This window comes from Phascolarctos cinereus, unplaced genomic scaffold (genome assembly GCF_003287225.1).
Source record: "Phascolarctos cinereus isolate Bilbo 61053 unplaced genomic scaffold, phaCin_HiC Scaffold_5;HRSCAF=322, whole genome shotgun sequence".
Classification (NCBI taxonomy): domain Eukaryota; kingdom Metazoa; phylum Chordata; class Mammalia; order Diprotodontia; family Phascolarctidae; genus Phascolarctos; species Phascolarctos cinereus.
Genome location: NW_027555958.1, coordinates 336,847,102 through 336,872,229, shown reverse-complemented (window position 1 = coordinate 336,872,229; position 25,128 = coordinate 336,847,102). Strand labels below are relative to the sequence as shown.

Sequence of the window (25,128 nt, the reverse complement as noted above, 5' to 3'; positions counted from 1 at the left end):
GTCACTTGATATTTCTGGGCCTGTTTGCTCATCTGTGAAATGAGGGGCTTAGACTAGATGACTAACTCTGAGGGCCCTTCCAGTTCTAATTCGGTGTCTACAATGCCTACCCACCTCACTGCTATTAGGGATCAAAGATCAAATTAGAAATGAAGGTAATATATGTAAAAGGGCATTAAAAATCACAAAATGGCATGTAAAATCTGTATTTTGCATATATTCTAAGGTACACATCACCTTTGTTCTTCATAATTCTAGTTCTCATGTTTATAACCATTAAATTCTTAACAATTTTCCAATGTGATGCTGAGAAATAATACTGTTACTGTAATGACACTAGATCTAAATCAGTTTTTGGAAGTGTTTTTTCATCAATTACAAAATCTTTTTGTGTTTATATTTCAGATACATGTTATAAAACCTGTTTTACCAAAGCTAAACAGTTTATTTGACTATGCAGTGTCAGAGGAAAAAGGTAATGGTTGTCCTTTCAAGAAGATGATTTATTCCTAAGCTTTTAAAATATGTCATCTTTGTGTGGTAGCATTACTTTTGTTATAGCCCTTCATTATTCTTTTAAAACATCCAGTTTTGCCTTAGTGATTGTGAGTTACTTTTTAGGACCTTTAGAAACATTTTATTTGGATAGATGTGTATAAGATGTATTAGCATACTAAGGTTGGTGGAGACTGCAAATAAGAATGAATCTGGGTCCTTGCTGTATTGCATTGACAGTAACAGAAGGTAGATGATTACTCCTAATTGCCACATAGTTGGTATTCCTTAGTCAGGAATAGAGAATTCCAAGGTAAATCTAACATGGGAGTCTTGGGCCTTAACCACTACCAATATTATGGATTCTTTTCAGTGGAGGATGTATAGAGGCTATTTAGATAATTCTTACTGATGTCTTACAGGACAGTTTTATGAAATTGAAGTTCACATCAATGTAATAAGCAAACATAGGTTAACGTATTTTGTATTCATGTGAATGATTAAGTGCTATATTATAGTGTTTACATATGGGAATTAACTTGGGTTAGATGGGTTTTAGTACCTGCCTCAGATAATTACAATTTTAATAGGTTGACCCTTTAGGAATTGAGCCTTATTCAGCTTATTGCAGTAATCTTTTGATGCACTGGGATTTTCACAGACCATGAGAATCTATGGTCCCACCTGGGGCTAGAATTTAATTGAATCCTGGTGTGACTTCACTTAACTATCTAGGATTAAAATGATACACTTATTATTATGTTTTGCGCACAGCTCTTGGAATGTGAAATCAAATGGCAATGAATGATTTTTAAAAATTACTGCTGCCAAAGAATTTTAAAAACTTCTTCATGTTGATTGTAGATAATGAACTAATTTACTTATAATATGGTGTGAATTGATGTTGAAAAATCAGTTTTACAAAAGAATTAAAGGATAAAAATACTCATTTCTGAAGAGCCAGAAATGTGTATAGTAAGTGGAAGGTAACCAAGTCAAGTTTTCAGTCCAATTTCCTCATCTGTAAAATGGGGGTAATAATTTTGATGTGACTATTTCACAGGGTTGTTGTGTAGAATGTACTTTGTAAACCATAAAACATTCTATAAATATGAGTTATTGAATAATGAAAATTTTTATCACTAATTCTAAATTTGTACCTCTCCAAAGGAAGGAATTTCTTTTGTTGGCAGTTGCCAAATTTTATATAGTTGCCTTTGCAACTATATAAGACTGGCTGACTCCAGTTGATAATGAAATTTTGGGGCATTCGATAATTAAAGTTTTTCAAATGTCATTCAATACTAACCCAGTTCCTACTGAATTCTACCCTTTAGTGATCAGTGTAATAAGAAGGTTAAAATTTATGTATGTTTTAGATTAATATTTGATAACTCAGACCAAAGGCAAAATTGGGCTTTTGTTTTGACAGCACATTGGCTCCTCCATCCGTCCTGGCATATGTGTATTTATAAAAGAATGTTTGAAAGTGAAAACAAAACCCTGACCAAAGAAGGCATTATGCACTTTTTGGAGCTCTGTGAAACAAAGGGTCTTCCAGGTGCACCAGGATTTTCTGAGGTAATGGTAGTGTTCCCTGTCCCCATTGCCAGAAGACCAAAAGATATCTGTTGTACTTTTTTATCCCTAAGAATTAATAGAACATCATTATTACATGACTTATTTCATGGCTTTAGGGAAAACAAATTCTAACCTCTGAAGATAGCTACTACATATAGAAAAAGCCAATTGATAGCAAGATTAGCTTATAAAGTAGGCATTGGTTTTGTCTAGTATTATAAGAAAATTTTATTGTATTAGTAATATAGACACATAAATATATCAGTGTTAGTGCAAATTATGACTTAAAATAAGGCCTATTAGTGATGTTATGCCTATGATTCAAAACAACTATATCATGGCTATAATTTTCCATTGAATGCAGCCATTTTAAGTGTTTTGGGCCATGATCATCCTAACTTATAATTATGTTTTTCAGTAATTTTTATATATATATATATATATATATATATATATATATATATATACACACACACATAGGGATATAGGGACATTGGCAGAAAACCAATTCTATAAGTGTTAAAGATACATTTGTGAACTTTGTCATTTTGGAATTGTCTACTGCTTATGGAAAATACTGATTTTTCTGCTTTAACAAAGGTTTGCTCTACCCTTTTACTTATTATCTGAATAGCTAACATGATATTTTTAGAAATGCCATGTAACTAATCTCATTAAGTCCCATGATCCTGTTTGTGAATTTACCACCTTAACCAATGTCCAGCAAAATTCCAGAGATATAATTTAACATTTTTTTTTCCTTTAACTTCCAGGTAAGGGGCTTGAATCTCCTCTTGAGCACCTTATTCTCTCTTTCTGTCACTGCCTTTATTCCAGCATGTTACTACTTCAGGTTCCTTTCCTGCTTCTTGAACCAGCACATGAACCCTCTTCTCAGTATCCCAAACTTTTATATCAGGTGGGCAAATAGCTCTACTGGCTTTATCATTCTGGCAGAATTTATCTGCTTAAAAAGCACATCATTATATTCTGGCTTCTGTTAACCTCAGAGTCAAACTTTAGTGTGAGAGAGGTCTGTTTTGTTTATAGCAATCCTTCCTTTTCCTTATGTAGGGTGAATACAAATCAAAGCAAGCCTAGTTATTTACTGGATTTCAAAATTATAAATACAAGTTAATATAAATCATATGTCTTTTTTTTTTTTTAGTTTATTATTGGACCACTAATGGAAGCCCTTTCAGAAAGTTCTCTTTGTATAGCAGGTAAATCTTCTGATACCTAATTATGATGCAAAACAATAAGGAAAAGAATATGTTTGTCATAGGTTGGTACAATGCCAGATATCCTATGGGGTGCCTGACTTTAAACTGATGGTTTGTTTTAATATGGCCATTCCTCTTTACTATGGCTGTTCTCATCCCTTACCTTCTTTTCCTGGTCTAAAAAACTATCAGTTTTTTCCCCTTCCGTAATTAAAAATAAACAAAACCCCCCAAAATTCTTCTCTCTGTTATTTCTCTTACTTCTTTTTTCCCATTCTTCTCCCTTCTCTAGTATGTGCCCCCCACCCCTTCTTTTTGGTTTTTTGAAAGTACATCATTATCACCCCCTCCCACCCCCCTCCAGTGCACACACATACACGTCAGTGGTTTTGGCTTTCACTTGGGCCTGGCCTTGTGGAAGTTGGAGGCTCTGGTCAGCCTCCCATTATCAGTGAGAAGTACCACTGATCTGGAATAATAGGAGATTGTGAGTAGTTTCTATATTCTTTGTATTCCTGAACTTTGTTTTCAGGAATTTTCCACAGTTTTTAAAAGTAATTTTCTTCATAAATATTGATACTATAAATAGAAGTTAACGTTCCTGTGTTTAACATGCCTATATTTGATACTTATAGAAAGCTCATATTTGTCTATATTTATTTCTTTTAATAATTAGATTAAGTGAACAAGTTTAGGATTTTATGCGCTAACGTATGTTAATATTTAGCCTAATTTAATCACTGTATAAGGAGTATAGCGATACTTGATGTGCCAATTATTTTGTAGTTTTCAAATAACTCATTACTCTTGAATAGTTTGCTGTAGCAATTAGACAGCTGGAGAGCAGTAAAACCCAAGAAGACATTTAGTGTTTTCTATAAGGTTTGAAAAACATTTATTATGGCTTGCTTTTAGATTCTAGTGGTCTAATGTGTTCAACTAATGGATAATGTTCATGGCAGAATCATATAGTAGGAAAAAATGACTGGTAAATGTTAACAACTAAATGCTGTATTGAAATAATTTGTTGCTAATATCTGTCTTGGCCATGAATATTATTTTATCTAGCAAAAAAAATTAATTTTTGGTGATGTTATTTTGGTGACAAAGTTTATATATACTTCAGTACTTGACTGCATTGTGATCCAGAGCTTAGCACAGTGCCTGGCACATGATAGGTGCTTAATGTTTATTGGATTGGATTGATCTAATTGGTGTGGGTATCTTTCTAAGTGTGCAAGTAGTAAGTCATCCATCCCTTCTCATACTGTGACGTTTTTCCCCCCATGTGCTATGATAGATCTTCCATAGGCGATCCCACCCAGTGTGCTATGGCCCTTCCTTGGGTCTTTTACCATTCTGTGGGTAGAGTATCGTACTTGGATAGTCTACATGCCATCCATCGTTCTGCTACGTTGCCAGTCTACCTTCTTTTCCAGTCCTACTCCTGGAGGATATTTTCTATGTGTACAAAATTCGTACATATTCTTAAATTAAAAAGTAGGTTATTATAGCACAAGCCACGATTATGTAATATTATATTTGGCCATACCCAATCTCAGAAGGTAAAACATAACATCCTGAGTCTCTGTAATCAGAAAATCCTGATCCACCCTCTAAATGTAGTACCAAATACGATACGTACTTAAGAAAAAACTTTCATCTTTGTTTAATCATGAAAGACTTGTGGGCCATGGTGCACTTAAAAGAATGCAGTGTCATATTTCATGAAGAAATGTACTTAACGTTTTTTTTCCTCCCTCCATTATAGGTCCCCAGGCCACAAGATGGGAAGCTGTTCCCCTTTGGGAATGAAATTACAGACATTTTTAGTCACTTATGTTTCCCTCCTTTCAGAAGATATAAAAAGTAGGTTTTAATGGAGTGTTTTATTCTATGAATATTGCTTCTTTCCTAATTTTTTAAGCATGTGAGGCATTTTCCTAATGTAATTAAACAATAATTCAACAAACATTTTTTAGCATCTATTGTGTACAAAGCGGTATGCTAGCTGTTGGGTGTAGTGCTATTGGGGAGGTGGAAGGGGAAGGGAGCAGTGTGACAACGTGTACGTAGATAAATAAATACCGATTAGTTTGAAGATCAGTCAACTAGCAGATTCAGCAAAGCCTTCATGGATGAAGTAGCACCTGAGATCAGCCTTGAAAAAGGGATGCTAAGTGTTACAGATAAGTAGAGAGTGCATTGTAGGGGTATGGGACAAATTGTATGACAGGTATAGAGATGTGAAATAGAACATTGAGTTTTGGGAGTTAGCTAGCAGTTCAGTTTGGCTGGAACATGGCTTACATGAAGGGAAGTAATATGAAATAAGGCTAAAAAGGCAGGCTGGAGCCAGATTGTGGAGGTTTTTTAAATGCCGGGCTGAGGAGTGATATTTAATTGTAGGGACGTGGAACCGGAGCCATCAAAGATTTTTGCCAAAGGAGTGATACGGTCAGACTCTTGTTTTAGGAATTTTAATTTGGTAACTGTATGAAATATGGATTGGGGGAGGGTAAAACTGGAAGTAGGCAGACCAATTAGGAGACTATTTCAGTAGTCCAGGTGAGAGATGATAAGGGCTTGTATGTAGTAGGATAGTGGCCATATGAATTGAGAGGACGTGATGTGGAGGTGTGACTGACAAGGTAGGCATCCGATTCAATGTAAGGTATGAGGGAGAGGAAAGAGAAAGGGAGGTCCACAAGATTGCAAATGTAGATAATTGGAAAGAAGATGATTCCCTCAAATTTTGGAGGATGGGCAATTTTAGTCAGAAGAAATGAGATAATACTGTTTCAAGAGTGAAAAAAATGCTGTCGCTCTTTCTAGGTGTTCTTTTTCTGTCAGAATTACAGAGATATGTTGTGATTCACTAAGGAAGACTGCTGTTGTACATAGTACGTTAGTGTATTAATGAAGGACTTCTAAAGCTAGCTAGCTTTTCAAGCCATTTGCCATTTAATTTTTAGAATGAAGGAGGATACTGGGCTTAGAAAATTTTTGGAACTAAAATGTTTAAATTGGCTAAGTATAAGAGCTCTTTGTAATATATCTTTCCTATTGGCATATGGAGCATCCCTTAATTCTCATTTCTAATGAAATTAATCATTGGTGTAGTAGCCCCTTTATAGAGCCAGATTTAGATAGAGATGTTAGACTTGCTTTATGTTAACAGCTAATGAACTGAAAATGTCCAAGGTGATTTTCACTCCAAGAGGTTAGGAAGATGAGGTTTACTGAGTTGGCAAGCAAAGCAGAGAGGTGATATCATCCTGTTAATAGCAGGCAGTGCTTGACATTAGGATACTTTGGCTTTATTTTCACTTCATTCTTTATAATTAGCATGAGTTATTGTTTGAATTAAATGAGATATATTTGTAAAGCTATTTGCAAACCTTAAAGCACTGCATAAATGCTAGCACTTATTAATATTACTAATATTAGTCGAGTGGTCCTGGTCATATGTAACTTTCCTATTTTCCTATAATTGAATAATCGAATGTTAAGGTGATCACTGGTAATATATGTATAGAACTTAGAAGATGTTAAGAGGAATGTGTTTTATAATAAAACATTTTTTATTCACAAATTAATTAGATAGTCATTCAAGCTTCTTTTCTTTCTCTTCTCTATTCTCTTTCCCTTTATATAAAGATCTTGCCAGGAAAATGGAGCAGAAAGAGCAGTGGGGAGAAATTGAGATATCTGGTATTTAGGTGTGGTGTTTAATATTTTAATGTAGTGTAGCACTTTGTGGCATGAACTTTTGATCAAAAGGTAGCATTTTATCCTGGTTTTCTAAGAAAATCATGATAGGGTAGCTTGGGGGGAAAAGAATAGCCAAGGGTAAAATCAATGACTAAGCTGTATTAACTAAAACAAGCACTTAAAAGTGTAGCTGGGTAAAAATGTATTCAGTATCTCTGTCTAGAGAATAGAAGGAGACTTTCAAATAATGTTAGTTTCTGCACCATTTTCACATAAAGAAAATTCAGATGTCTTGATGAAATCATGAATTAAGTAATAATTAGCAAATATTTATTAATTGCCTTATGTATCAGAGCTCTGTGATAAGCACTGGGAATATACAAAATTTAAATCTTTGCTCCCATGGAACTTTATAAAGCTTAGTTATTTTTATTCCCCCCCTATCATACAAAAAAAACCAAACTACACAACTACCTAAGAGAAGTATAAAGTACTATGTGAGATTAAAGGAGGAAAACATTTCTGCTTAGGGGGAGCAGGTACAAGTTTAAGGTGGACTTTAATGAATATTTAGGAATTCAGCAGGCTAAGAGGAAATATGTTCTCCTTATTCAATTAATGAATAATTGAAATGTAAAACTTTATGACTGTCAGATGATGTTGGTATTTAGTAATTATGTAGTACCATATACATGTGTGTGGATGTACATATTTAGCAGATTTCAGTCCAAAAGTTGAAGAAATGAAAATATAATATAATATGGAAAGAAAATTTTGAGTTTACTTGGTCAAAGAAAGTAGTGTTGAATTTTTTGATTTGTCTCTGTATTAGCCTTTGAGGGAGGGTATAGGCTGGATTTTTTTCTTAACCTTTTCTATTTGGTATCAGACATGCTATAGAGGATATTAACCTGCCATGTTAAGGCAGATGTAGCTATATTTTTTTGATGTGGTCATTGGGTGTACAGAGTACTTCAGTATGGTTATTCTTATGTAAAGTAATGATGTGAGGAATACAATTTGAATTGCTTTCAGAATTTTCTAACTTCAACATAAATACCTAATTTAGTTTTATTCTGGAGTTAACTTTAGTAAAGCAGAATACTTAATTTAGCTAATGAAGGGGAAAAGTAAAGTTAGTAAGGTTAGTAAAATTTCCTATTGATTTTCTTTCTTTTAGGTAGTTTCCTATTGAAATTTATTAAGAAGATGACAAGTAGGCATTGGTGTGCTGTTCCCATTTTATTCCTGTCCAGAGCTCTGGCACACATTCCACCATGTAAAGTGCTTGGGGTAGAAGGCCTTCTTGCTCTCAGGTATTTATTTATATTGAGTGAATATTTAGATTCATATAGCAAACATTGTGAAAGTTTTCTTTACAGTATTGAACTTTCTTCACAAATTAAATGTTTTAATTTTCTGCTGGGAAGTTGGATCCCATGGTAACACTACTATTTGTTTTCACATCTGTACTTTACTTGGCCCTTGGGGAACACCAAAACAAAACAAAAAAGTTCTGTAATGTAAAGCTGAGTATTCTGGGCATGCTTTCTTTTATGTATGACTAATATAAATAGTGTAGTACAGATCTTTAGGTTTCTGAAGCACTTTAGATAGCACTAGTAACTTTTGCAAATATTTGTAATATTTAATCAAGTAAAAATAGAATGATAGTTGGATTTATGTGGTATGTGTATGTAGTATAGCATAATAAAAAGTTTGCAAAATGCCTTACATGCATTGTCTCATTTTATCCTCATAACATCCCCCTGAAGTAGATACTACAGATATTATCACCATTTTATAGATGAGGAACATGAGACTTAAGAGATAGTAAGTGATTAAGGCTTCTTTTCTCTTTCCTTCAGTGTTCTGGCCCTTACTATAATTGAGAGACCACCACTTTCTTGCCACACTTCCCAGTGCTGCATATACTTTCTCTTATACTGTCCAGCTGACTGGTAGCAAGGGGGGAGAGTAATTAGAATACTCCTTGCTCCATATTGCCACTTCTAGACTCCTCCTGCCTCTTTCACTAAACAGTCTCTCTTCCTTTGAGTTTCACACTCTCCATTTATTGTCCTATCCAAATCCCAGTGGCTGTTATTGTAATGACAGTATTCGCCCACCTTTTTCAATAAGTTCATTTTTTTTAAGAAAGTGTTTCTGCCCTTCATAACATTCTGCTGTCATTCATACCTCAAATATCCAAACTTTACTTAGTGCTCATGATCTATTCCTTTATTCTAATCTAAGCTACATACAGAAAGAGTCATATCCTTGATCTACCCATCACCCACGAATGTTCTGCTTCCTTATTCATAAACTCCCAGATTCCTTTATCTGATCATATTCTTTATTATTCCATCTTTCTCTTTTTTTATAACCCCTAACCCTATTACTTATTTTCATCATGATATCCATTCCTTCCATGCCTCAGTTCTTCCTCCAGGTATCACCTCTGCGCTAGTTGTACTCTCTTTCCTTTCTTGTCTCAACCCTTTAGTGAACTGGTTCAACTCTACATTGTTATCCACTCTCAAATCCCTTGCCTTTTGCCCCGTCTTTTTTTTTATATATTTTTATTTTTGACCTTCATTTTCTTTAAGATTTTGAGTTTAAAATTATCTTCCTCCCTTTTGTATCTCCCCCACCCATTGAGGAGGCAAGCAAGTAGTATGATTTCAATTATACCTGTGAAATCTATCAGTTATACATGTGAAATCCCCCTTGCCCTGTCTTCGAACATTCCTTGCCACACCTCAACAGTGGGTTATTCCTACTGTCTGCCTCCTTTTCCTACTTAAGTGCTGCTGAACAAAATTGAGGGACATAACAAAACTCTACAAATTTATCTAATATCAACTGGGCCCTCACTGCTTCATGGAAAACGTTCTATTCCTCCCTGATTGATTTACTAACTATGGGTGTCTCCTAAAGCTCTGTCCTGGGCCTCTTCTTTTAGCTGAATATTATCTTACTTGGGTTCAATTATCTCTCTGTAGATAATTCCCATCTCTATGTATCTAGCCCTAGTTTTTCCTTGATTGCAGTCCCATATCACTAATTGCGCTTTGGACACCTTGAATTTGATGTCTCATAGGCATCTCAGACTCACCAAGTCTAAAACAGAGCTCATTTATCTTTCTCCCCAACTTAAACCATCCTTCTAATCACTCTGGCTTACTACATTGGAGATGGGATTTCAAGGCCAGTACATGTTTTACTGCAATTCTGGGTCAAACAATTCTAAAATTTTAATTTAAATATGAAAATAAAGAAGATAATAGTCAACATGGTTCGGTGGAATGAATTCTACCTTTGGTGTCAGGCAGGGAAGCTGGAGTCAGGGGACCTGGGTTCAAATCCTGCCTCTTTTGTTTACTATATGTTTGATCTTAGACAAGTTGCTTAACCACACCAGACCTGAATTTCCTCATCTGTAAAATGAAGGGGTTAGATTAGATGGCCTCTGACTGTATAACCCTATAAAATCTGTGATCTGTGAAATTACTAGATAACTTTACTAATGTAAACATCAGTTTCTAGGTAATAAAGAATAAATTTTTCAGATTGGAAGTCAGCTTTGATGGTAGAAGTCTTAATTAAAAATCATAGGAATAAAAAAAATCTTACTGATGACTTTTTTAGCATAAGAAATGAGAGATGAAATATAAATTTTAATTTTTGTAAGTGCACAGGCATTATTTATGAGGCCTAATTTAAGGGCTGTTATATATAGTTACATAAATGTGGAAATATACATTAAAGAATGTTTGGTTGTAGGGATGTTCTTCAGTGTACTATGATCACACATCAGATTCGATTGAGAGGAGCCGCTCAGTGCTACCTTCTTCAAACAGCTATGAATTTGATAGATGTGGTAAGTTCTTTACTTCTCTAAGTATTTCAGTTAAAAAGTCTTTTAGAACTCAGTTGTTACATCATGAATGAATAGATTTAAAAAAACAAATTGGCAAATAACTCTTATTTTTGGAGCTCTTGTGGTTCTGAGTTTGAATTTTCCCTTTATTTCTTTTGTGTCCTTAAAGAAGGGATATGGATGCCTATGGTGCAAAGAGAAGGGCTGCTAGTAACTGGCTCCCTTGTTTTTAGTTAAATTCAACGTAGAGGCAAAACTACTTTAATAACAGTGGAATTTTTTATCACCTTTCTCCATCATTTATATATAGTCTCACCCAAGAGGAATAGGAAGACCTAGGAGAAAACTTTCTTTCATCATTTAACCTTCAAATGAACAAAGTTAATAGAAAAGAACAACACCTCTTTGATTAAAAATGATGTCTGTAGGAATGGCATCCTTGGTTAAGACTTTACATATGGTAGTTTATAAACGGTAACTTCATTTTTAAGGGAAATAGGCTTATAGAATAAACCCTGCTACTCTATTTGCAGATGTGTCGACTTTTTTCCTATGAATATGTGAGAATTATTTAATATTTAGATTGAAATATGAAATTATGTAATTTTAAAGAAATAAGTTGCCTACTTTCAGACTTAATTAAGAGTGATGCTATATTTTAAATTCTAATATACTTGATTTTTTTTAACAAAGTAATTTTGTTTTATTGAAACTGTTTTGATCTTTTTGGCTGAAGATTTTCTTTCATATTTCTCCAGGAAAAGGTGTCATTTTCAGATGTCTCAAATTTCCTCATGTCCTTGAGACAAGAGGAATCCTTAGGCAGAGGTACTGTACTGTGGACAGAGGTAAGATTTGAAAATAATTGATCAGGTCTTTGTAATTGTATAAAAATTGCTATCTAGTAATTTTATTACTAGCCAGTTGTACAAAATATAATGATGGTTTTTCTAGTTATAAGCAGAACAGAATTCTGTTCCATTATTCATAGTCTTCCCTAAGTAGTTAAAGTGGCAGATTATTACAGAGGAATAGAGGAGAATATTTGGCAGAGAGGTATGGTGACAAGAAGAGGCAGTGGTGGTATCTCTGGTAGATCTCTGGTTGGTTTCTGGTTACTTGGTTAGGTATAGCTTAGAGATGGTGGAAAATGTAAGACTCAAGGGAAGATGAAAATTGATGAGAGAAAACTGCAGGTAGGAAGACTCAGAGGGAATATAAATTTACTTAAATCAAAGGGAGGTCATCCATGATTGTTACTATAGTTGAGGACTTTAGAAAGGGTGTTGGAGGGGAAAAGGAGCAACCTATTTAAGTGTCACCTGTAAGCTTAGAAATGGAATTAAGTTAACTTGGGCTGTTTAGTAGTAACTTCTTCATTCCCAGTTTTCTCTTTGCTATTTTAATTCAGTTGAACAAATATTTCAGTGGCTAAGGATACAAAGTTAAACAAAACATAGATGCCACTCTCAAGGAGCTTGCTTACAGTTTAAATTAGGAGTTTATAATCTAGTTACATACCTTGCAGAAATTTTGTGACATGTTTTGAACTTGTTGAATTAAACATGCCAAGTAATAATCATTTGGGAGAAAATGAGAGATTCATAGAACTGAAGAGAAAACAAAAAATTGAACAAAATATTCATGCAAAAGACGGTTTTGGAGGAGAAAGTTTTTTGGCACCTACCCCACTCTCAAATTCAAAGAACAGTGGAACTTATTTGAAGACTGACTGTCCCAGGAGAACGAGCAGCATAAGATCCTTCTAGTTATCTGTCCCTAGGAGATAGTATAAATTCCACATTTCTTTCCAAATACAAATTCTTTGTTGAGTTCCTACTCTGTGTTGTGCTTTTTAATATGGAGGATACAAAAGAAGTGTTGAGGATGCTATAATTGAATTGGGGAAATGACCTAAGACGTGAAACAGTTGTGGATTACAGTGGGACAGTAATCAAGTGATAAATGGTATACTATAGACTATAAATGCAATATGAATTAAAAGAAGAAGGGTCATTGATTTTAGGTTAGAAAACATTCTGGAGAAGATTGGGAATTGTTGGGAATTGTCCTTGAAGGGTGAGTAGAATTTGGGTATGTAGAAAGGAAGGAGTAGGGTATTCTCAGTAATATACCACAGTAGCATGAGCAAAGAGTAGGGCAGGAAGGAGTGAGCAGGATTTAAAAGGGGGCAGTTGATTGAACTGGTTTCTCTTTGAGAACTGCCTTTAAGGGCATTTCAGATCCTGCCTCAGATGCTTACCAGTCTTGTGACATTGAGCAAGTAATTCTCAGCTTTAATTTCAAAATGGGGATAATAGCACCTACCTTGCAAGGTTGTGGGATCAAATAAGGTAACATGAAAAGCACTTTGCAAACCTTAACATGCTATGTAAATGCTAGCTGGTAATGACCATATTAATAGGAGGGGACCAGAATATTGAAGGCCTTAAAAACCTGGACTCGCAGTTGAGACTTGATAAGATGGCTAGTGGAAAGGCGCTGCTTAGTATGTGCTGGTATACAGCAGAGGGGTCACATATGTGGCTTGTGAACCACATGTTGCCTAAACCAAACTAAAGCTTAATTGGGAAATAAACAAAATAAAAATATAAATAGGCAATATTAGTATGTGATTTTCCAAGTCAGTATGTAGCTTGCGGGCATATACTTATGGATGGTTTAGTGGCTTGAGTTTCTGTTTGAGTTTGACAACACTGGTATACAAAGTGGATTAGAAGAGCAGAGAGACAGGATTCAGAGAAAATATCCAGTTCACAAGGACATTAAGTAATGACATGTCATTGAAACCTGAATTTTTATAAATAGTAAATCAGAGCCTGCCTGTGGAAGAGGGATAAAGATCTGCATAAACAATAATATGAGAGGTATAGAGTAATTTATTTATTAGGTTGACTAGTTTGGAGAGTGGTGTGACTATTGAAAGACCCAGCTTTAGGTTGATTCCATCATGTTATCTGCTGCCCTGAATATGTCTTTCCTCAGAAGCTCCCCGAGACAGAATTGAGATCCTGGTTTTTTGCTGCCGCAGATTTTGCTGATCAGTTCATTCTGCGGTGCCTCAAAAGCATTTCCTTTTCTATTGAATCATTTACTCATTCATCAGCAGCAGCATCTGAATCATCAGTCGTAGCATTTTGCTGCACCAGTTCTGGATTGCCATCTAGTGATGAAAGCACACGGCTGCAGATTGTGCTTTGGGAATGAAAAAGATGCTATTGTTACCATTGGGCTTTCAAATGTAATTTTTCAGGCATGCAAAATTCCCAAGAATCCACATAAATAAAATTTTCAGTTGGTTAAAATTTGGCTGTTAAAGGGCTAAAATTTTCCATGATGGATGGAAATATTTCTAAAATGCTTCTAATGTGTTTCTTTACTATAAGAGTAGGTTGCTGATTTGTGGTCATCATATAAGAGCTTAGTTATTATATTGTTCTTTAATGTATTGTACTGTTATACTATTTTTTAATGCAGTAATGGCCTCAGGGGTCTGGAAATGTTTGCCTTATGTTAAATGACCAAGACAGTTGTGTTTTTTTTTTTAACTTTCTGGGACTTTAAAATTATTTTTCTGTTTATTCCTTCAGTGTGAGACTGCCAGTTACTAATTCCTAATGTTAGTGTGCCCACTTACAATAGCATCCTTCATTCATTTGTTCACTTTATTCTTTCTGATTTGTTGTTGGTGATCTGCTATGTATGGCAGCAGATACTAAATTTGTTAAAATTGATAGAAAAATAGAAGCTTTGAATGAGTGCCAAAGGTTCTCTCTTAGAGGTTCTCAAACTTACTTGGCCTGCCACCCCCTTAAAAGAAAAATTACTCAGAGTGCCCCTGGAAATCTATTTTAACTCTTTAATGGGGTTTTTTAAAATTTACATCATTCCATTTGTACTTTTATCTTTATATGTAAGTATCTTTTCTTTGAAATGGTGGTTGTTAAAAATAGTTTTAAGGTGTTATCTGAAACTTGGAAGAGTAGAATCTGATAGTCTGGTAGATTTTCTGAATTGTAGATAAATTCTTCTTGAAACTGAAGAGACTTATTCACTGCCTTTTATCCCACCCTGAGGTATGGAATGTTCTTGAGGAAGCAAGGGAAAAAACAAAGAGTGAATTCTGGAAGAACTCAGGGAAAGACAAAAAACTGGGAAAATATAGGGCTGATTCTAGAATGAGAAAAAAATGTAGAAGGCCTGAAAATATCAACAAAATTGACTGAGGAGACCCTTGAGACCTTGTGAAATTTCTTTTTTTTGTGTTATTTTTTTTTCTCTGTCTATATTTCTCTATAGGGTTTTTGTAGCAAAGCTCTTTTAAAAAACGTTGGAGGTTTTTTTTATTATATTAAGGGAATAGAAGAAAGGAAATTACATTCTCTTCCATCAGAAGAACTAGCTATTGGGAGCCTAGGAAAAAAGAGGGGCAATGATAGCAATGAGAAAACAATTGAGGGTACCAGCAACTATAGTTAGGACATCTTGTTGGAAAAATGAGTGGGGGTATTATCTAGATATATTGTCAAAAACAAATAATAAAATTGATGTTAGATTAGTATTCATTTCCACAAGTTTTCTAAAAGGTGTTAAAGAAATAAGCATTACAATTTTTAAAAAGTAAATTTATTGGAATGTATTTGACAAATAGAGATAGTGGCCAAAGGCAACACCAGTTTACAATATAAACTTGTAAAATCTTTTTAAGGCTGATAGCATCTCAGAAAGAAAAGAGATAATTGACAGAAAGCTTAGCAGGAGATCCAACTAAGCCAAGTCATCCCAGGGGCACTTAAAGATGAAAATGGTAAGAGGATAACAAATAGAAAAAAATAGAAAAGATCTGTAAAGATTAATCATCAAGGACAATGGCTGTATTGTATTTAGACCCTAGGATTACAGTCTTGGATTTACATATAAGGGAGTTAGAAATGGCACTAAAGAGAACAAAGATGGTGAGGAAAATAGCCAGAATGGATAGGTGTTTTTTTAGAAGACAGTTGTGCTAGAGAAGAGATGGTTGTGAGAGTAATGAAGGGTGGGTATATGAGACATCAGAAGGAGATGAAGATACCTAAGGTCTGGAAAAAATCTTGGACCTTATTAACACCAAAAAAAAAAAAGTGACAGCAAACAGGTACCAGCCTGCTACCTCAAATCATTATGTGAGTAATCTACATACAAATGAAGGGCATTCTTCACAAGTGTTGTTTAGCAATGGGTCACACATCTTTGTAGTTTTTCAAATGACTGAAAGAGAATAAATGATCTCATCTACATCTTATCCAGTTATATAGAGGCAAATGTGATACAGTGGAAGGAACAGTGGGTTTAGAGTTGGAAGACCTGTGTATAAATCTTTGCTTTACAGTTTACTGCCTATATGACCTTGGACAAATCACTGCTGTGGAGTGCCCGAAAGCTTGTACATATAGAGCACTTTAAGGTTTGCAGTTATTGTTATTGAGATAGATGATGTTCGGAATCGGGTTGTCTGGAAAGAATTCAGGGGACAGAGGTTCTTCTAGTCAAGAGGGCTTTTATTGCCACAAAAGCTTTGGCCAAGTCCTTAGGAGCACTAACAGTTTGAGAAAAGACAGAGACTTGCTTTTATACCTAAGTTTTGGGCATTCAGCTGCCTACGTGGGCAGTTAACCATAGGGAAGGATGTTAAGAAGGGGGAGGCAGGTGTGTTGGGTACTTCACAGAACAGTTCAGGGATGTAGTATGGGCACAAACCATAGGAATTTTACTCATGTACACAGATAATAACAAGATTTTTTTGTCAACAGATGGAGCCCCCTATTACTGGGCCGATTTAGATTTAGACAAGGCTCTCGTTGCTGGGCAGAAGTCAGCCTCATCATTATCTCATTTGATCCTCACAATAAGTGTGGGAGGTGGGTGCTGTTATTATCATCCCCATTTTATAGATGAGGAAGCTAAGGCAAGAGGGATTAACACAGGGTAACATAGCTAGTATCTGGTTTGAATTCAGTTATTCTGACTGCAGGGTAGGTACTCTATCCGCTGCTCTGCCACTGTGCCTCAGGTTCTTCATCCATAAAATGAAGGATTCAGTGATCTAGGTCTCTTATCTTATTGTGCTTATGTATTTTTTTAATTATGAAAAATAATTTGATTCAGTAGAGCAAAATACTGCCTTAAAAGCCCTGTTGTAACAAAATCATTCACAATTACTTGAAAGATACGGCAACAATTATAACCTGGTTCAGTGATGCTCTGATTATAAAAATGAGATGTGATGGAAGAGGTCCAGTGCAGAGTCCTAGTTGAAGTGGGTTTCTCAGTGGGTGGTAACATCTTCCAAATATACCTGTTGATGAATGACATATTGGTTGCATGAAACCATGAGGTGTTGCAGGGCCTCCTGGAAGAGATCTGTAACTACTCAAAAGACTTTAATCAGACCATCATCACAGGAGAAACCACGTAGGTGAAGAATATCTGTTGTTCAGATTATAACATGCATTGGATGTCCACAGACAACCATGTAGACCTTGTCTTTTCTTTATATGTATCTGGGATAGGTGCAGCAGATGGAAAATTATTTCATAACATTTAACTACTTTGTACATATGTAGTTATTTATTAACTTCATATTTATGCTGTGTATATTTTATACGTACTTGTCTTCCCAATTAGGAAGTAAACTCATTTTAAGTACGGAATCATTTGATTCTTTGTACATGAATCTCCAGTGCTTGCTTGTCACATAGTCACCGTTTAACAAATACTTACTGATTGCTTGATGGTTGTTAATAGTTTGGTGGTTTGATTCCAAGATTTTTTTTCCCTAATCAGCAACTTCTTTTATTTTAATCGTCTTGATTTTATTGGTGCAAAAACTTTTCAATTTTATATAATTAACCATGTTGTGGTTTAGTTTGAGACGACTAGTATTTATTAAGCACTTAATATGTGCAAAGCACTGTGCTAAGGTAGTCTGAGAATACAGATGCAAGTACAAAGAAAGACAGTCCCTGCCCTCAAAGTGCTTATATTCTAAGATTTAAAAGGAAGCTGGAAAGGTTAGGGGTGGGGAAGACAGAGTATTTTATTAACTAGGTGGAAGCATTGTAGTGAAAATCCTGGAGGAGAGTCTGGAGTGAAGTCTCTGGAGGATTCCTTGGTTGTTTTGTTAAGACATTTCACTCTAGTCTTATCTGTGAAAGATAACTGGTTCTCTTTTAATTGTTTTATTGTATGACATTTAACATTCAAGCTGTGTATCCATTTTCAAGATTATTGAGGTTTATTTTTGAGATATATATACCAATGAAATCATAGATCTAGACTGAGGGCTATTCTAGTGGAGTAGAAGCTCTGGCAGCCTCTGCCAGACTGAGAAAGCTTTGGTTATAGACTAGTGATGATGAACTGTTTGTCATTTGAGCCTGGGTTGAGCTTAGTTCAGAGTGGCTCATCTTATCCTTAAGAGGCTGTCCATAATGTTTGATAAATGTTTTGGGGTATAGCAACTCATTAATAATGCTTACTAAAGTATGTAGAGATTGTGATCTGCATTAATGGTCTCATATGAGTGAAACCCCTGGTTCTTGGAGGCATTAAAGCCACTATGATTTCCTTGAGAGTGATCAGAGGGCTTTATTTTATTTGTCTGTTTACGTATATATGACTATATGAACTAACTAATATTTTTTTCCGTGTCTTAGCTCTGTGACTGGTTACGGGTTAATGAGAACTACTTTGGAGAAATCCACAGCTGCATTGGCTTTTCTGGCAGGTGTTCCTTAAGTGTTTATGTACAGAGCCTGGTACAAGACTATATTAAGTCACCTACCATGGAAAGTAAGTTGGGAATGATTTTTCGTTGATAAATATAATGAAGATATTTTCAGAGATATTAAACCGTCTCTGCAAGTGAAATCTGGGCTTAACACAGTTACTTGCTCACTGGTAGCAGTAACTTATTTTAGCTCAGTATGGAGGCCAAATGTCAGTACTAGACTGATCTTTGGATGGTTGCATGATGGCTTCCATTACTGCTGCTGTCTGCATTTCCAAAAGGGCATTTTCTGAGAACTAGACAGCACTGTATTCTATGTGTCTGCTTACCAGTCTGGCCAGTTTTATAAATATATTCCTTAAATGTCTGAAAGAGAAGGAAGTGTCTGTTAAAAGGAGCTCTCCTTTGCTTTTCATTGTGCATGTTGAAGGATTTTAAAATGACAAATATATTTTATTACAAAAATGGATTTGAGAATAAACTATTTTTGGGCAATATCAAATTTTTTTTTGGGGGGGGAGCTAGGCAATGGGGTTAAGTGACTTGCCCAGGGTCACACAGCTAGTAAGTGTTATGTATCTGAGGCCGGATTTGAATGTGGGTTCTCCTGAATTCAGGGCCAATGCTCTATCCACTGCACCTCACCACCTACCTGCCCCAATTTTTTTATTTGTACAGATTATCCCTTGTATATCTAAGCGTTAACAGTTTATTGATAAACTTTAAAGTCATCATCATTTCTCTTTAATCCCTTTTGAGCTAACATCCAGAAAAGAACAGTTAGCAAAATCATTAATTAGAATTAAATAAAGATGTTTAGCCTAAAGAAGAGAAGGGAGATTACTAACTTCACATAACTTAAAAGGCTGTTGTTATATGTAAGAAATATTTGGCTTATTGGTATGTCTTCAGAAGTCATGACTAGGGCCAGAATGTTGGAAGGTACTGGGGAGAGTGGACACATTTTGGCTTAAGATAAAGAACTTCCTAATAGTTAGAACTGTTCAGAAATGACATGAGCTGCCTCGTGAGATAACACACCTTTCATTATTGGGAATTAATACATGGCCTCACTTGCTAGGGATGTTGTAGAGCAGGGGTCCTTCATCTTTTTTTGTGTCGTGGACTGCTTGGCAGTCTGGTAAAATTTGTGCATTCCTTCTTCTCAGAATCATGTCTTTTAAATGCATAGACTAAAATACATAGGATTACAGAAGAAAACAAATGTTAATGAAAATAAAGATGTAATTTTTTTTACCCCACTTAAGTTTGTATACTCCCTGAAATCTTTCCACAGATCTGTGAATCTCAGGTTAAGAGCCCTTGTTATAGAGAGAATTCATGCACAAGGTAGGGAGGAGATTAGTCTAGGTGGTCTCTAGGATTCCTTCCATCTTGCAAGATTCTGTGGATCCTATATGCTTTCCTATTATGAAGACTGGTTTAAATAAGGTATTCTTTCATTAAGAGGATTACTCCATTAGTATTATGAATAAGTGATAATTTGCAAGAATTTTACATTTTGATTTCTCACATTTTTTATTTGCCAGCACTGTCACAGACCAGGTTATAGTTTCATATATTGATATTTCCAATCAAAGACATATGGTCTTTGCTAACAGATGATTACCCTTTGTGAATAGCACCATGCTTTCATTCCTGCTGGAGTATTTGTCTATTATACAATATTCCATGTGCTATATAAGTTCTGTATATCCATTAACTTAGGAGATTGTTTTCTTTGGTCTTATAGTAAATGAATTTTAGTATGTGTTCTATTTAACATAGCTTAACCTAAATTTATGGGGATGCTATTTCATTATCTTGTAATGCATACCATACATTTTCAAATCTAATTAAATATGTAAAGTTAGTAGATGAGATTGCTGTTAGGAACAAAGTTTGTTCCTTAAAAATTTAAGGAGGTGAGATCTAGATGTATGACTAGTGACCTATGGAAATTAACTTTCATAATTTAAATTCTTTTGCTGGCTTGAAAGGGAAAGGGAACAAATGCCATCAGTCTAAGAACTGAGAGGCAGTGTGGGGTGGTAAATTGAGAGCTGGGCTTAGAGCCAGGGAGACTTGGGTTCAAGTCCCCCTTGACAGAATCCTGATTATGTGACATTGTGTGACCTGATTGTGTATAGTACCTGACTTCATCTAGCTGGTCTAAGCTCCAGTGCTGTAAGTTGCTGGAAAGATGTTGACCTGCATTTGTAGAGGGAGTTTCCTCATTTATTAATTTTCAGTACAAATAAATCACAGCTCCAATCCCTGTCTTCTAGGTTGACAACTATACATGGGCCAGAACTTGAATGCTTTTGACCAAAAACTCTTGCAAAACTTGGGGAGTACAAAAATTAAATGTAGTGGTTTTCAAAGTAGGTTACGTAGCCCAGAGCAGGGTTAAATTGAGGTTTTGAGAATGAAAAGATGTACTATTCTAAAGTTGATTTTGGCTTGATAGAATTGTCAAGCTAAAGTATCACTATGCCAATTGCTGCATCTAAAATAACTTTTGTTCTGATTTCTCAAAGCGGCCAATGCAGGAAAGAGAAACTGTAAGTTAAGAACATGTCTGTGTCGGGCAGTAAGTAACAGACCTTTTTTTTTTTTACACCAGATGTTTGATATCTCTCATTTTTCTATTCTGAACTTATTGAACACCAAAAAAGACAACATTTCCATATACAGAGTAGAACAAAAGAAAATTACATGTGAAACTGTGACCCTCTATTACACACAGCTCACTTTGAAAATGTTTATCACAAATTTAACATGAGGAACATACTTTTTTCCAGACTTGCTCTTGAGGGCAGTTAGTCACAATAACCCTAGAAAACTTATGTTGTGGTTCCTGCTACGTAGGTCAAAATAGATGCTGTTTTTGAAGATCCTCTTCTTGGACTCTACAAATAAACTGAAGGAGGTCTTTGACATCTGCCTTCAATCATAGACACATAGAATACTCTGGAAATGAATAGATATAAATGAGCTTAGATTAACTAGGTGTAGAGATCTTTTGTGATTACTTTTGAGTAGCCTATTTTTTTACCAAATATAGTCAGCATATCAGACAAAACATTTTGGTCAAACATCACATTATACTTACTTAAAAAAGGATTGATAATCCAAAGAAATTGATTAACAGTGAAGTATACCTTATGGTAGCTATAAACCCAGTTGTTAAGGTTCTGTAATTAGACATGGTACATTTTTGAGTGACATCTCTCAAGAGTTAAAAATCCTATTTTAGAGTCTTTTGGAACTTCCCTTATTTACTTTGCATCCTTTTCCTCCCCAAAAGAAGTTTTAGAGTTTGAATTATTGGTCTAACAGGCCCGGTTATTCTTTTTCTTTGGGGAATGTTATCAAGTGTTTAAGAATTTACTATTTCTGCAGTCTATTTAAAATGCTATTTCCAGCCAAAATATTGATTTTAGACTTGTTGTTTAGTCTCTAAAATATTTGGAACCCCAGTGTTTTTCAGGGATGGGACTAACATCTGTTCTACCTCCTTCATGAATTTTCCCTTATTCAGACCTAAAGTGATAAAACAGGATTCAGAGCTCTAGGGGAACTTCAATATATAGTCTTGACTCCTTTGTTTTACAGATGAGGAAATAAGCTGGGCTGTTAAGTGCTTACATAAAGTTGCCCTAGGTAATACTAGCCTCAGAACCAAATTTGAACCTAAATCCAGTGCTGTTTCCTTACATGAATGATGGGGAAAATGAAAATTTTTTAATTAAATAGTGTTCCAAATGCTAGAGATGCATATAGAAAAGTGAGATGGCCCTTACCCTCAAGGAACTTGTTCTGATAGGGAGAGGCAGTATGTATAGGAAGATTCATCTGCAGGATAGGCCCAGTGGTCCTGGCAGGACAGCTGGTAATAGCTTTTCTTTAATGTAATTTCCATCAATGAAACCATATCTGCTTCCGATGTTGAACTATTTGGCAGTGCTAAGGACCTATGCTTCTTACTAAGTGTGATTTTATACTTTGTACCCCTTTCGTCATTTTTATCACAGTCCCTCCTGTACCATAATTTACATATGTTCTTTCATTTGACGTAACTGTGAGGTAAGTAATAGAAAGGTTATATAATCATTTTAATAGTTGAGAAAATGGAGACTCAGGTTAATTTATTCATCTAGCTCACTTGATAATAAAAGTAAGTCCTGGAGCTAGGGCTCAGACCCAAATCTGCTGACTCCCAAGCCCAGTGTTCTTTTCCCTACACCATGCTGCCTCTTTCATGTACTTGTGTTCCAGACTACTCCATTATTTGCTGAACATGTTTTATATTTCTTCTCTTCACACTTTAGTCGTACTTTCTGTACCTGGCTTCATCTAAGTCTTACCTATCCATCAGTTATCAATACAGATGCCACTTCCATGAAGCTTTCCCTGATGTTTGCTCTATCCAGAAGGGATCTGTGAAATTACATTGCATTACTTTTAACATTCATTCATCAGTCATTTATTAACTGCCTACTATGTACAATGCACTGTAATTGGTTATTGATATTACTTTTTCCTGTAAGCTAGATTATAAGTTTCTTGAGGTTTAGTATTGTCTTAATACTCTTTGACTTTGACCAGCTCAGTGCTTTGCAAACAGTAGATGCCTAGCAGATGGTTTTTGAATGAGTGATACTAGATTTTTTAAATCAGTTTTTATTGATACTTGTTTTAAATATCACCTAGATTTCTTCCTGCATCCTTTTCTTTCTATTCCCAGAGAATCATTCTTTATAACAAATGATTTTTTAAAGAGGAGAAAAAAGGGAAAAGAGGAATAAGAGGGGAAAAAAATCAGTAAAACCAATCAATACATCAACAAAAATCTGGCGTTGTATGAAGGGTTCTATACCCGTGGATCCCCATAGCTTTGTGAAGGAGTGGAGGCGGTGTCTTCTCATCTCTCTTTTGGGGCCACAATTGTTCTTTATTTTTCACAACATTAATTTTTCATTGTTTTGTGGTGATTCTTTTCATTTACATTGTTGAAGTGTATATTTTTTTTTAGCTCTGCTTACTTTGTTTTAATTTATATAAGTATTTCCTTATTTCCCTTTACTCATTATGTTCATCAGTTTTTATAGTCAAAAACCATTTATTATACATCTACGTGCCAGGTGTTATGATAAGTTCTGGAAATACAAAGAAAGGCTTCTCCCTTCTCCCCCTCAAAAAACCCCCCAAAACCCTAAAAATAAAAAAAAACAGTCCCCCCTTAAGGAACTCACAGTCTAATGGAAGAGATAACATGATATGTTTAATTCCAAATTACTTCCCAGAATTGTTGTGTTAATTGTCGAGTTTTCAATTAACTCTTGAGGGGCAGAGACTGTCTTACTTTACTAAACTTGTGCTAAGTGTAACAGGTATGAAATATTATTTTTGGTTGAATTATATGCTAACAATTTATAGTCTTGTGTCTATTTGGTGTATTTAGGAGATTTACTTGGGTAGTTTATTCAAATTTTTTTAAAAATAAACTGTCATGATGAAAATTCTGCTATATTTAATTTCAGTTACCTTTAATTCTTCACTAGTTTTACATTAATATTACTTAATACTATGGTACTTACTGTTTATGAAAAATTGTCATATGAGAAAAGTCAGTAGGTTAACCAAAGAACCTAGTAGTAATTGATTCACATATGAACTTGATTCTAAGGCTTTACAAACTTTAAATATTATTGTTTAAGCAGGAGGAAATTGCTTTATGCCTGATTGGTATGAAGCTAAACTTGTTGCCGTGATGATCCTGCTTGCTGCAGATGTGGAGGAAATGAAAAATAAATATAGGTAAGTATGTTGCTTTAAAAAGAAAGCTAATCAGATCTGTGATTCCATTCAGATGATTGGATGCAGGGGTTTACTCATTAGGTTTGCTGATGGCATCGTGGGTGGGATGACTAGCATCTTGGTCTGCCTATTAAGAAAATGTTCAAAAATAATCAAAGTGATTTTGAAGAATAGCAAATTAGTCAATTTATGGAAGAAAAAAAGCTATCTACCAAAACAACTGATTTTGTATGATAAGGGCTGAAAACTCATACTTTGTATACCAAGTACAGAATTACTGTCTGCAAATCTCCAAAGTTAATATCACAGTTTAAATTTCCTGACATTTTCCCCTCCTGAAAATTTTAATATTTTTAAAAAATTTTGACCCTTATACAATTAGAAAGGATTATCTCATAATGTACATATGTTGTGGAGAATATGAACAGACCAAACTATATTGCTTTGAAATTGCAGAGTTTCTTTGTTCATAGTGACAAAGCATGGGCTGGCAAACTATGGCCTGTGGGCCAAACTAGGCCATGCATTAGAAATGGTTTTTACATTTTAAAATATAGTTGTATTTAAAAATGTAGAAATAAGGTTGTATTTTAAAATATAAAAATCATTCTTAGCTT

The 25,128-nt window shown here is 34.9% G+C and overlaps 1 protein-coding gene and 1 long non-coding RNA gene across 4 annotated transcripts in view; one reads left to right on the top strand and one right to left on the bottom strand.

Annotated features, from left to right (window-relative positions):
* The window catches only part of TARBP1 (tRNA guanosine 2 -O-methyltransferase TARBP1), an 82,073-nt gene that overhangs the window by 4,080 nt on the left and 52,865 nt on the right, over positions 1-25,128 (top strand). Inside the window, exons 3-11 of the mRNA XM_078156241.1 lie at positions 406-475; positions 1,928-2,076; positions 3,245-3,290; positions 5,064-5,172; positions 8,198-8,329; positions 10,800-10,896; positions 11,655-11,744; positions 18,615-18,750; positions 24,412-24,511. Of these exons, the coding sequence (XP_078012367.1) occupies positions 406-475; positions 1,928-2,076; positions 3,245-3,290; positions 5,064-5,172; positions 8,198-8,329; positions 10,800-10,896; positions 11,655-11,744; positions 18,615-18,750; positions 24,412-24,511 (929 nt within the window). The remainder of the gene's footprint in view (positions 1-405; positions 476-1,927; positions 2,077-3,244; positions 3,291-5,063; positions 5,173-8,197; positions 8,330-10,799; positions 10,897-11,654; positions 11,745-18,614; positions 18,751-24,411; positions 24,512-25,128) is intronic.
* On the bottom strand, positions 15,631-22,708 carry LOC110217828 (uncharacterized). Of its 3 annotated transcripts, none has more exons than XR_013487286.1 (3): positions 22,495-22,708; positions 21,483-21,661; positions 15,631-17,254 (listed from the first exon to the last, which is right to left on the bottom strand). It is a non-coding gene; the product is annotated as an uncharacterized LOC110217828 (long non-coding RNA). The 3 variants fall into 3 exon arrangements; XR_013487287.1 differs by lacking the exon at positions 15,631-17,254 and adding an exon at positions 19,559-19,881; XR_002327156.2 differs by lacking the exon at positions 15,631-17,254 and having other exon boundaries at positions 21,318-21,661.